Here is a 13463-nt window from a genome sequence, read left to right on the forward strand (position 1 = left end):
GAGGGCCCAATTTCTTGCCTAGGTGGCGGCAAAGTGGGTCCCGTGGAACTGGCGAGAAAGGTCAGGGTGGTCAAATATTATGGACCCTCGTCGAGCACATTCGCTCATCCGTGCATTTGTGCTGCATATGGCGAACTGAAAGATATAGGGCGAGGGGGTCCTTTTTGGCCACTTCTTTTGCGATTGAGTTGAGTTGCGTTAAAACGTTGCATAGCGTGGTGTTGCTCGATTGTAAGGTATGGAATGGCGTATAGATAATGTGACGCAATGGGAAATGGGGAAATGGATGGGTACGGCATGATACACCTTGGGAGGCAGGTAGCACCTAGGGTCTCTTGAAACATGCGGGACATTTCCCCCCCTGGACCTCCTTGGCCACGGCATTTCCTCCAAAGTTTCAGGTTCCAGACAACTTTCGGCTTTGCACAGCGTTAAGGCACGCACACGATTTATTTATCGCGGGCACAGCGCGAGAGCCGGTCCTGCCTGTCTACCTGGCGTGCAGGGCGACAGCATTGCGCGAAGGTGACGGGCATTTGCCTATGGCAAGGGGAATGTAGATCTCGGATGGGATTGAAATCCTCGTGAAGCTGTGCAGCAGCTATAAGGTAATGGGCTGTGTGGAAAAAATTATCGGTGAAGGTGCATATGCATAAGAAGTGCATTGTCTACACTTGATTCCATGACGAAGCGACCACACTTGCATGCTGAGGGCTGCTGCGTGCTACGTGCTGCCGGCGGGTGCACGCTGACACCAGATGACAAACTTCTTGACAAGGCTGCCCATGTATATGTACATCTTTAGATTTGGTTTGACATACGTTGTACAGAGGTATATTTCAAAACTTGTACCAAGTTCACAAACAGTTTTAGGATCCCATGCTCGTCAAATTTCAGCTTGGGGTGAAATGACGAGCATCCTGAACTTATTAGCCATTCATACGCGACTCAGTCCAGAAGTAGTCTTAATGAAGAGCTACATAACATCAGAAAAAAACTATAGAACTACATATTTGTAGTTGCGGTTATCCTTTTGCTTGTCACCAGCAGTCGGTAACAACCCTTCGGTAACTGGTCGCTTCGGTACCTGGCCGGTAGGGTAACCAACATAACGAGCTAACGACCCAGTAGCAGGTGGAGTCATCGACCAATAAGGTCGGTAAAGTTACTAGTAAGGTTACCGGTCGGTTACCGGTCGTTATCTCGAAATGTCGGTGACCCTACCGGTTTACACGACCAGTTGGGTTATAGCTAACCGGTCGGTTACTGACCCTGTTATGCCATAGGGGGGAAAAGGGCTGTATGAAGGAAGGGATGTAAAGAGGGATTTATGGAGAGGTCGATGTAAGATGTGTGGGACAGGGGGGCATATCTTCACCTGTGGCCGCTACCCGGCGAAACCCTGCCTTCCCCGGTATTTAGGGGAGTTAACTTCTCAGTGGATCGCTCAGGTTCCGCACCCGCCACCGGCATCCAACGGAATCTACCGGATCGACGGCGGCTCCATTCCTGGTCGGCTTAATCCCAGGTCACCGCCGTCCATCGACTATTGACACTTTACCTACCACCACCGGAAGGATTTTCGATAGTTCTCGATCCCGGGATCTCCCGGGGGCATTGGTGCGTGCTCTACCAGTAGTGCCTGACCCAAGTAATACGATGTATATATGGAGGGATGTATGGCCCTATTCCATACATTCACCGATCGGTAACCGAACCCAATCGGTCCGTAGGGTGGGGCCTAGGTAGGGTTACCGAGGAGTTACCGGCCTTTACCCGACCGGTGGGTGACCCTGCCGATAGGCTACTTTACTAACCGGTTACCGGCCGGGACAAAACTCGGTTGGCCGTAATGGAATGTAATGGAAAGTGCCTAACGTCAGGGCGTTACCTGGCAGGACCGCAGCGGCCGGTACGAGCAAAGCGCTGGAATTACCGTGCCCTACGACGCACCCATGCACACCTAGGCATGGCTTCAAGGATATTGAAGCTGTTAGACATTGTGCGCAAGTCACATCACTTGACCCATGATAACAGGCTCGGGAGCCGCGTCCGAGAGTGTTGATGATACAAATGGGAATCCGGGGAAACGTGAGAAAGGATTTTAGGAATTACAGCTTGCCACGAGGCACCAATGGTTCATTAAAGATGTCTAAGCAGGTTGTGACGGCGGCCGGGTCTCCAACCGTCTTAGATATGGCTTGCACAGTTACGCAACCAAGCGCCGCCGCTGCGCTTCCGTTCTAGGGCCATTTATGTACAGGTACAAATTTGGGTGTAGATATCGTGCAGCAGCCGCCATGCCGAAATGAGCTAGAGACAGGGAAATTTGGTGGTGGCCAAGCCAACGCCTTTTTCCATCTTAACCCTTCGTACGCATTCCATCCGTTATCTGTCCGGTTAGGATTCACCGTTTTGCGGGTTTCTGAAAGACGTCGTGGTTTGCCGTATTGTGGACCGTTTGGACATGAAGAATGCGCGATTGCCTAATGCAATAGGTTACTCTTCTTCCATACAGACACCGCAATTACTTTTTGTTTTGAGATTTGACGCTCAAGGTTCTATTGTTGGCGCGGCTCGCATAGCAGTTGTCTCGGAATTGCTCACCTGCCCTTATGTTGCTTCTTCCTTCTGCCGTTGTTATCGTCCCCGTCCCATTGACGACAGCAGCCGTTCTTGTTGCCATGCCTGGTGACGGGGTAGCACAGGCGTCCTCTTCAAGAGCAGCTCCAGCGCAGCCAAGCGCAAAGAGAGGCTGGAACAGCTGCAGCAATGACTCAGCTGCAGAGGTGGGGACTTTTCTTCATATCGGAAAGCAGGAGCAGCAGCCGGTTGGGTGCACTCTGACGGCTGATAAATGGCATGCTGCTGGTCCCAGGTTACCTCGGTGCAGCGCAAGAGAGCGCGCGTTGAAATATTTCGCCCTGGTGTACCAGCTCGAATAAGTCTTTCAACGTTCCGTGTGCCGGACAAGCTGAGTCCTCCGCTGCGGGACGACGACAAGGTCGGAACCTGGTGCTGATACCATTGTCGTTGCATAAACGAAGTTACACCCGTACCCGCTCGGATTGCAGGATGGGCACTTCCAGTACGAATTAGGAGAAAACTTGAGCTCAAGATGTGAGTCCTTGGGTGTCTTGGGAAAGAAAAATGTGACCTCCGTATCATGTCACACACTGTTGTCGACTGGTTGCGCAGACAAAATACTTTCCAAGATGGGCGAGGGTAAGAAGCATATAATGGAATACGTAAGGGTACCCTTCTTGGTTATTGCCGGTCATATGGTGTAACCTAACCGGCTAATTCTCAGGCACTTTCGGCCGCGTCCTTGAGTGCTGGGATCGCAAGCGTGAGGACTACGTGGCTATTAAAATTGTCCGAAACATTGACAAATACCGCCACGCGGCCATGATCGAGGTAAACACACGTGGTAGTGGGTCCGCTGACCCCTCGTAGCCATCCCGCTACTTTTTAGAGGCCCTCCTCTTCGGCGCAGCGATGTGATCCACGCGGCTCCGCGATGTCTCTTGTGACTGTTTGGCACCCTCATCCCTAACCGACCGACGCAAGCCCCGCGGTCGACACAGCTTATCCGCTGAGAAGACAAGAGCCACGCTGCGTTTGTGTCGTGTCTCCATGTCGACATGCCGATGCCTGGAAAAACATGTGCTTCTATAGCCATTTCATCCCATTTCCAGACTTCACGTGTGTTCCCATCCTTGTCCCATTGCAGCTTGAGGTGTTAAACACGCTGGAGAAGAACGATCCCGCCGGTCAGAAGTAAGTGCTTGGCAGGGTATAAGCCTGCGCCGCTGTCACCTCGTGCACAGCAAGCGAGCGGCCACACTACTTGGTCGACAAGCCCCTTGCATAGGGTCTCTCCTTTCTTCGCGTATGGCCCTGCATACTCCGCTTCATTTTCGTCCTGCACTGCTGCCCTTTGGTTACCATATCCAATCCGATAACCAATTTGCCATTTGGGTCACGCGACATCTGTCGGCTTCTCGTTTCACGCAGCCATTGCGTCACGCTGCGGGAATGGTTTGACTATCGAGGACATGTATGCATGGTAGGTGGGCATATCGTTAGGGGGTTGTATACATGAACAGGCATCGAATGCGACGGGTTTTAGTGTGTTTGGGGCAGGAAAGGGCGTATTACGCTAGCTAGCGATTTGGGTTGGCCCAGGATGCTGAGCCTGGGCTGAAGCGGGCTTCTTTCGCCGATCCGACCTGCAGCTACTACATGCATGGTGTGCCTTTGGAGATATTGCCCTAGTCACGAGCTACAAGTTTTGCTGAATGGGGGGACCGTTTCAAAAAGCCGGAAGGGGCCATGGGTGGTTGGTTACAACTGCTGGACCTGTCGTCTATGGACCTGCAACGTCTACAGCTTCTCATCCTTGCCCAGTCCTGTCATGCCTGCTCTCGCGTCAGCTTCATTCCACCGCGCCGCGCCACAATGCACAGGTTTTCGAGAAGCTGGGGCTGAGCCTCTTTGATTACATGCGCAAGAACAGCTACAAGCCCTTTCCGCTTGATTTGGTGCAGGTGAGAGCTATAGCCAAAGCCTTAAAAAGGAGGGGAAGCGCTGTGCTTTGTGGGGTATCTGCAGAGCAGGGGGCCCAATGGCCGGTAGCGTGAAGTGTGCCCAGCTAAGGGGGCAGATGAGTGCCCGTAGAGATCGGTCCTTTGGATACTAGAAGCCACTTGTTGTAGTGGTGGTGACGCTAATGGTGATGGGTTCTTTGCGGGTGGGGGATGCACGTCAAACGTTCCGGTGCCAGCACGGGCTGTCCCAGCTCTGCCCAGTTTCTTGCATGGTGTGGCAGCGGCACTTGAACCGCTGCCCCATGGGGATAAGCGGCATGCCGTGGGGACCTCTTCGGACGGCTGGGTCTCGGCACGTTGGCCTCCGCGCGCGGGTACTTCCCCCTCACGTGCCCTCTCCCATGAGCATATCGCCACGCGCCATTTGCTTGTCGCGGCTGCGAGTGCGTCTTGGTGGCACGGCGCCTTTCCCCCACTCCCTCCGGGCCATCACCGGCCCGCCCGCCTTCCCGCGTGCCCGCCACGTGCCCGCCCGTCCTGGGCGCAGGACTTCGGCCGCCAGCTCCTGCAAGCCGTCAGTTACATGCACGAGCTGCGGCTCGTGCACACAGGTGTGGGATCTGCGAGGCGTTGCTGGGCCGCGCTCCCAGGCTGGCCTGGGTTGGCCGGCTTGGTTTGCGCGCGGGTGACAAGGCAGAGGCAGACTGGAAAAGGAGGAGAGGCGGATGGCTTATATATAGCAGAGGGCTGGAATATGAAGGGCTGAACGAAAAAACGAGGGGAGAGATTGAAGCAGGAAGATGGAGGGAGGGCGTTCTCTAAACGGAACTTCTTCCACAGGCAAAAGGGCTGTGAGGCATAGCGTACATATAGTTGGGGAGCCGATCCCGATGCGTGATGTCGCCGAGTCCGCGGGACCAGAGGCTGTGCGGACGGGGCACGCGCTTGTTTGTGCTCCATCGCTATAGGGGCTCCCGTCGGGAAAATTTTACCCGCTTGACTCCTCTCTTGCGACTCCTTCGCATCGGCCCCTGCCCGTAATGCTGTTGGCGCTTGTAGACCTCAAGCCGGAGAATATTTTGCTCACATGCCAGGAGTCCGTTCAGCCGGCCGAGAGCTCCGGGTCCAGGTAAGCTTTTTTTGGATGAAACCTTAGCTGCGACTGCATGCACTGTGAACACATCAAGCGGCAAGCTGACAACGGTGCAAGCTTGTCAAGGGTGCGTACTGCAAGCTTGGCAACAGCGTAGCAGCAAAAAAAACATGGCAAGAGATGGGGAAGAGGGGCGCACCCTCGGCCACAACCATGGGCGCACACATTGCTGGCTAGCGTAGCGGTGGCCCATGTGCTCTCACCCTGTTGTTGTTGCGTTGGTTATATGGACTGGTATGGAATGACTCATGTTGGCTGGTCTAATTGCGATTGCAGTGGAAGCGGGCGGTGCTGCAGCCGGCCTCCGTCCTCGGAGATCAAGGTGATCGACTTTGGCAGCGCCACGTTTGAGGAGCAATACCACAGGTACGCGTCTTGTGTATTCATCGGCTCGTAACAAGCATGAAACGCGGCTTGGCATGTATGATTGTATTGGGCTTGAAGTTGCAAAATTGAGTGAATCCTTTTATTTCCTTTGGTACCGCCTTAATACCGGCCATCTCACGTTGACCTCTCCCGCATTTCACCTCCTCCTCCCCCTCCTCCTCCTCCTCCTCCTCCTTGTTGTCTCTCGGACTACTCCTGGATCCCTCTGACCACTCGTGCTTTCAGCTGTCTCTAATTCCGTGTTGGCTGGTTAGGCCTTGGCGCTTGGCCCCTCCCCAGAACCAGAATTGCCTTTGGGTTCGTCTGTCTTCTTTCCCCTGGATTCCCCTTAGATTTTTTGAAGTTGTATTTGTTTCCGTCGTGTTTTTTCTTCGAACAAACAGTTGTATCGTGTCCACACGGCACTACCGCGCGCCCGAGGTCATCCTGGGGCTAGGCTGGTCCTATCCCTGTGACATGTGGAGCATCGGCTGCATCCTCATTGAGCTCATTACTGGGGAGGCGCTGTTCCAGGTAGGGTGCGTTGAGGGGATTGCCTACTACATAGGAAGAAGACCGCCGCATCAGACTGTGGTCATACGGGAGGGTCACAGTTTGTGGTCTCCTGTGATTTCTTTTGGAGGATAGAATTGACCGCCAAGGTTTCGATCAGAGCAAGCGTTGCTTTTGCCAAAGCTGCGTGTACGTTTCACGGGGCAACACGATTCTCGTCATTGTTATATCATCGTTGCCGTTGCCATCTCGTCCATCCAGGCCATCGTCGTTTTTTGATCGCCAGGGAGAGGCTCCAGCTGTCCCGCTTGTCCCAACCCACACAAAGCCATGTAGCCGGCTCCGTTAACTGTCTTGTGTGTTTGCGTTTTCTTTGTATGTTGTTAGCCCAGCGCTTGCTTGCATACAAAGCCATGTGTGCGTGTTTTTGCTATGCACAGCCTCACGTGCGTGTTCATATTCCGTAAAGTATGCATGTGTGCGTGTGTGTGCACGCATGTGATTTGAGAAACCTTGTGGTATTTTGTGATGTGCCGCAGACACACGAGAATTTGGAGCATCTGGCAATGATGGAGGCGGTTTTGGGTCCCGTACCCAACAGCATGTCGTGCAAGTGCGCCCGCACCCCTGCCAGCAAGTACTTCAATGGCTGCGGTCGCCTAAACTGGCCGGACGGGGCCGTTAGCCGCAAGTCCGTCAAGGCGGTCAAGCGTCTGTCCGGGCTGCACCAACTCATTCTGGAACAGGGTAAGTGTGTGGGCGGGTTGAGGGTAGGAGTGGGGCCCGGCGGATGGGGGTTTGTGCACGTCAGGATGGGGCGTGGCAATGAGCTGTTCGAGGTCTGTTTTTCTCTTCTTCCGGGTCGGGTGTCCGTTTTCATCCGAGGTATTACTCCGCCGTCTTTTACTACTCTTTTTTTTTGTCCGGGAAAGAACCACTCCTCTCGCGTTCGCGCGTCGATTTCCTCTCTTATCGCAATAAACGTATCAAGAAATGTCCTTGTGATCTTTGCCCCATCACGGCCCTATTGTTTGTTGTACACTACTTGGGGACGTATTTTTTGCGTTGATACTGAGTTGCCTGCCTCGCTGCGTTCTCTGCTGTGTGTGTGTCGTACCTCAGGCGATACCTCCGCCCGGGCCTACGCGAAAGAGTTGGTGGACCTCATCGGCTCCATGCTAGAGTACGACCCCTCGGCGCGCCTCACAGCGCACCAGGCCCTGGCACATCCGTTCTTCGCCGCGCCCTGCGTTGCGCCGCTGGGGACGCTCCTTTCCGTAGGGCCCGCAGTTGCCACCTCGGCAACGCCGGCGGCGGCCCCCAGCAGCGTGCCGTCCGCGGCCGTGGCCACGGCAGCGCTGGGTAGTGGCGGCACAGGCAGTAGCGCGCCGCTGCCGCCTGCTCAGGTGCAGTTGGCGGTATGAGTGTGCGCAGACACCAGGTTATACACACACACACACACACTGGGCCGTAGGGAGCCGCCTGCTCAGGTGCCTGCCTGCAGCAGCGGCGGTGCCAGAGGTAGCAACAGCAGAGACCGCACCTGCTTACGCCGCGACTACCCGCCCACAGCGGCAGGTGGGGATAGGTGCGTTTAAGGAGGTAACTAGAGGAGCATGTTTCTTAGCACCTTCTGCAGCCCGCTGGCCTGCATCTCTGCTTTCAGCCTCCTCTGTGTCGCGGTGGTAGCGGCGACGGAGGTTGCTGGACATGATGTTTGTTTGTTGAGTTTTTTTTCGTGTCAGCGTGCCAGTGCGCGAGGTTTTCACTTTACGCCTGGTTTGTTGATGTGATATTAAGCATGTTTGCTGTGGCAGTTGGTGTTTTTCCTTGATGTGTGGATGCGCCGAATGTTGCGCTGTACATTTAGCGTAGTGCATCATGTGGGCCGCTGTGTAGTATCCGCCGACGCCGCGGCCACGGTTGCAGCTGCGGCTGGGAAGCCAGTAGGCTATACTCGGCCGGCCGGCACCTGTGCTTGTCGGCGACCCCTATCACACGTGTAGGGGAGGCCCCGACGGTGCCTGGGCAGGGCGAGTTTTTCGCATATTACCTTCCAGCTGCTGCGTCCTTGTCAGGCGGCGGGGCGGGGCTGTCAGGCAGTCGCGGCGGCAACGGAAGGAGTTGCGCAGCAGCAGGGGTCGCGGAACGGTAACTGCAGCGGGAAGACATCAGCATGGGGGTCTAGCAGCCGAGTAGAGGCTGTGCAAAGGGGGGCCGCAGGGGACCTGGCTGTGGGCCGTCGGAAGCATCATCCATGGCAGGGGGGAAAACTGGACTAAAGAGAAGACGACCGTCGGGTTGAAGAAGACGAGCAAAGCTATGGAACAACAACAAGCATCCGGAGGAGCGGGTAGGTGGAGACTCCTGGCGCAGCGCTGCCTATGGAATTTTAAGCTGTGTTGTGCCATGCCACCATGTGTTGTTATCCGTTGGGGACCGGCGGGCCCCCCCCCATTGCGCCAGGAGGAAAGGATGTTGGGATTACCCACTGCGTTTGTGGGTTGCGCAGTGGAGGCGGGAGCTAGGAGCATGTTTTGCGACATGTAAGGGGTCGATTGTGGATCTTTGCGTGCACATGGTTTGGAGCAAGCATGGATGGGTGCAACGCGAAGCAGTGCATGGTGTCTCGCCTTTGCCGTGAAAGCACGCAAGCATATATGTGTCTGTCTCTCTGGACGTCTGTGTTACCGCGCGAAACGTACGGGCTGCCCCCTGCCCCCTTTCAGTGGGCCTTACGTACATAGCATAACACGTACTCTTCTGTACCAGTAAATCTTAAACCAGCATCTTAAAACGTTAACAACTTCACAGCTGCCCCAGTATGAGCACCGCGTGGGGTCCATGGTGTTGACTCCTGCGTCTTCTGGCGCAGTATTGCTCTGCCGCTCTGTCGATCCTGCGCGAGTGCTTTTGGATTATGGATATGGCTTCTGACGGCGGGCTTGGCTGGGGGAATACTGGCCTGCCTTATAGCCTATCACGTGCATACGGCTCTTAAGAAGGAGCCGAAGACACCTCCTACGTGGTGGCGTACGTGCCTGGAGGTATGGATGTGTGTGTATGAATGAGTATAGGGCTCGGAAATCGTAACCCTGCCATACAAAGGCTTTACTGGCCACAATGTAGCTTATCACGAAGCTTTGCGTTGCTAATGCTTTGGTTGATTGGCCTGTCACGTGACAATCACGTCGTTTGAGGCGTCCGTCTGCGCCGAAAACGTTGACTGCAGGCCCATGACGTTGACAAACTGGTGTACAGGATTCGGTGCAGGACCACCTTCGCTTCGTGGATCGGTTGCCATCGTTCGTTTTCTGTGTCGCCGCGATGCGGTCGAACTGTTTTTCCGTTGTTGCAGAACCTATGGTCTGCTTTGTGATGATGGCAGAATTCGTTGGTTTGTCGCATGTCTTACCCTCGTCGCCCCCGCCGCAGTCGTTGTTGCCGCCTATCGTTTGGGGTGGCGGCCACGCCCAGCGGCGTCTTGCCAGGTCTTTCCCCAAAAACTGCGACGCGCGTCCGTTTGAACTGGGGACGTTTATCTGCATGTGTTGTGTGTGTGCAAGAGGATTCCTTGCGACGGCTTACCAAGGGCGTGTCGTATGTTTTTAGTCCCTAACTGAACGCCGTCGTTAGTCGTTTGGACATCACCGTATCGGCCGCCAAACTTCAAAGCACTAAGTCCCGACGACTCTTAACTGATTTAGTTGCTGCGTTTCCATGCCTTAATCTGCGCTGTTCATCATTCTGCATGGTTCTGAGTGGTTCTGGAACGCAACGAAGAAACACTTGCGAACGGTCTCGCACGCTGGGGATTCAGTTGATTGGTTCGCATGGCTGCTTCCCCTACGCTTCAATTGCCACAGACAAGCATCCCTTAACTTCCCGCGATGCGTTTACCAGTTCAGCTGCCCGGTAAGATATCAGTTTGGCCTTGGGGCTGCAGTGCCGGTGTTTGGGCTGTGCACGATTTGTACGGGGGCGCCACGTCCGCCTCTGCGCGTTTACGCACTTAAGGCATGCCTTATTCGACTGCCTAGGAGTTGCGTGTCGCTGGTGGTGCACGCACACGATGTTATGTGTGCGGGTCTGTCTCTACGCGGCACATAAGCACAGTGCAGATGTAACGAGGCACGCATGGCTTACAAGCCCATGAGATTGAACCAGAGTAACAAACGTGTTTTATTCCCCAAAGGAACGGGGTTGTCGTACAAGGCCGCAATTGCCGTCGTACTTGGAAGGTACTGCAAAAACACTTAACAACGCGCGTCGTAACGGTTCTTTGGCACGCCTTAAGTACCACGTTAGACAGCGTTATACAACTTGTCCAAACAGCCTAACCTTAATGTGTGTGAGCTGTCGGTCTCGGGAACTTCACCTCACAATACACACAGCGCAGTACCTTGGCTGCAAATGGAGACCTTCATTCGCTAAAACAATTCCCTGGCTTGCCAATGGTCACCATGTTTTGCAATATCATCTAATCCGGGTCATTCGTGGCGCCCATACTTAAATCACGCTGCACTGACCATCGAGCTTAGCCAGGCATAGAGGCTAACCATATGCAAGTATCTCATCTCATCGAGAGATGCGCTTGGACATGTACATTATCATTATCATTCAATGGAGAACATCCATCACAGGAACAGCATAGGCTCCGGCTGGGTTACCCGAAATGATAGGAAAATGTCCATAAACAGTTTTCTTATCTCTGGTGGGCATCAATGTTTTCTCTATTGATATGTTAAATGCCATCCGCCGTTGAAAGAAAGCGCCGTTTCACATTATTGTAAACCAACAGATTTACACTCCAAAACGACTGGTTTCCGCCTTACGATTCTCGTACGGGACTCGGAGCTTTGGACGACAGGAACGATCATCCACACAACATTCGGAAGTGACAGGGTGGATTAACTGAAATCGGCCTAATCAACTTGATCAGCCTTTGTAAAGTTGCTGCTTGCTACACTTAAGCGCAGCCAGAGGCTTCCCTGTTGTGTGGGCATAATTGTTTGTGCAGACTGCCCGGCGAGCTCTTAAAGGCAAAGCAAACTACTTTGGACTTCATTGGGGCAATCAGGTCAGTCTGCTATCGGGCTTTCGCATGATATCACATTGATCGCTTGCGCGTGCGGCGCGTAACACGTACGCCTTCTTTCAACCTCAAATGTATAGCTGACGCCGAGCGCATAATTATGGGATATCTGGTTGTTTCTTTGTTCATGCATAGCATATTTCTCGTTTTAGCCTCTCGTTTTAGCCTAGCAGGGAAACCCTCTCTACGCGTTGTCTGACACAGTTCACGTTACATGTGCTCGGTGTCCCTTGAAATCTACATATATGCTACTAAGCTGGTCGATTGGGAGTTTTTAACGCCGACCTATGCATAACGTTGCGGCCCGTCGCGAGAACTCATTGCATGTTGATTAAGTGCTCGTCCTGTAGTGTAGTACGGCAAGTGCGGCGCGGGAGGAGCAGACCGGAATTGGCCAGAGGACAGTGACTGATACGGTAGTGCGTTACAAAGATTAGCTGGGAACAAAGCGCTGAATCCAGACAACGCTAGTTCGCCAGTCAACCGTGCAAGCAAGCGCAAGTCAGAACGTCGTCTGTTGGGGATTTTGAATTGTTTAAATAGTGATTTACTTTGTATTCGGGACCCAGCTCAATAGTAAAGTAGATAAGGCGATTTGACGTTGCTGGCATATCGGTCGCCAGTAACAGCGAAGTGATGGCAGAGCGCGAGCAATCGCGCGGCGGAGGCCAAGAAGGCTTGGAGGACATCCTCCAACAGCGGGACGAAGGAGGACACCAGAATGGCGGAGCACCTAGTTACCCGGAGGGGGCCGATGCGGTGAGTAACAGACGCCAGCTATTGCTCCGCGCGGTCAGACTGTAGGCACAGCCAGCCGCCGCAAGTTCTGTTATATCAAAGGCATGGGAGAGACCGGACCCAGTTTTAAAATAGCGGGAAAGGGATGCGCCGCCGCTGTTGTTTGACCAGGCTGGATTAGAAGCTACGGGTCAGGCTTAGCTTATGAAGAACACGAATCTGTAGACCGCGAGTGGCCGACTCAGAGTATTAGTGCTCGTGAGGTTGGGTCCGTTTCCGGTGGATGGCGCCGCGGCAGAGGGGTAGTTGCTTTGAGATGGCGCAGCGGGGTCTGTTATCCCAACGGGTCCCTGTCCTGAAAGCAGCCAAAAGCCCGCAATAGCGCCTAGGCAGGGGCACGCCCACTGGGGGCCACGCCCGGGGAAAAGAGGCACCTAGTCGTCGGCTTCACACTTCGGCAGGAGCAAATGCCCAAAAGTAACCATAGCCTGTAGGTTTTTCCGAAGGAGGTCTCGTGAAGGGCCGAGCTACCGTGTGGAGCTGCATTCTATCCGGAAGGCCAGCCCCAGCGGGTATGCTGTCGCGCGGCGAAGCACCCAGGCTGATTTGCCTTGGGCCGGCAGGTTTAGGTCGCATGCATCCGGAAGGCCAGCCCCAGCGGGTATGCTGTCGCGCAGCGAAGCACCCAGGCTGATTTGCCTTGGGCCGGCAGGTTTAGTCGCATGCATCCGGAAGGCCAGCCCCAGGGGGTATGCTGTCGCGCAGCGAAGCACCCAGGCTGATTTGCCTTGGGCCGGCAGGTTTAGGTCGCATGCATCCGGAAGGCCAGCCCCAGGGGGTATGCTGTCGCGCAGCGAAGCACCCAGGCTGATTTGCCTTGGGCCGGCAGGTTTAGGTCGCATGCATCCGGAAGGCCAGCCCCAGGGGGTATGCTCTCGCGCGGCGAAGCACCCAGGCTGATTTGCCTTGGGCCGGCAGGTTTAGTCGCATGCATCCGGAAGGCCAGCCCCAGGGGGTATGCTGTCGCGCAACGAAGCACCCAGGCTGA

General features: G+C 54.7%; 1 protein-coding gene across 1 annotated transcript; it reads left to right on the forward strand.

The window, feature by feature from the left end:
• The first annotated feature begins 2965 nt into the window (after positions 1–2965).
• Positions 2966–8129, forward strand: VOLCADRAFT_75581 (uncharacterized protein). The gene is made up of 13 exons (XM_002952917.1): positions 2966–3004; positions 3075–3120; positions 3199–3225; positions 3311–3417; positions 3734–3780; positions 4018–4069; positions 4470–4550; positions 5098–5161; positions 5610–5679; positions 6001–6075; positions 6474–6603; positions 7122–7329; positions 7705–8129. Exons 3-13 carry the CDS (start codon positions 3216–3218, stop codon positions 8004–8006), a joined length of 1146 nt encoding a protein of 381 aa, XP_002952963.1. The 5' UTR covers positions 2966–3004; positions 3075–3120; positions 3199–3215; the 3' UTR covers positions 8007–8129.
• Positions 8130–13463: the final 5334 nt, after the last annotated feature.

The sequence above is a fragment of the Volvox carteri genome (assembly GCF_000143455.1).
Source record: "Volvox carteri f. nagariensis unplaced genomic scaffold VOLCAscaffold_33, whole genome shotgun sequence".
In the NCBI taxonomy this organism is placed as follows: Eukaryota; Viridiplantae; Chlorophyta; class Chlorophyceae; order Chlamydomonadales; family Volvocaceae; genus Volvox; species Volvox carteri.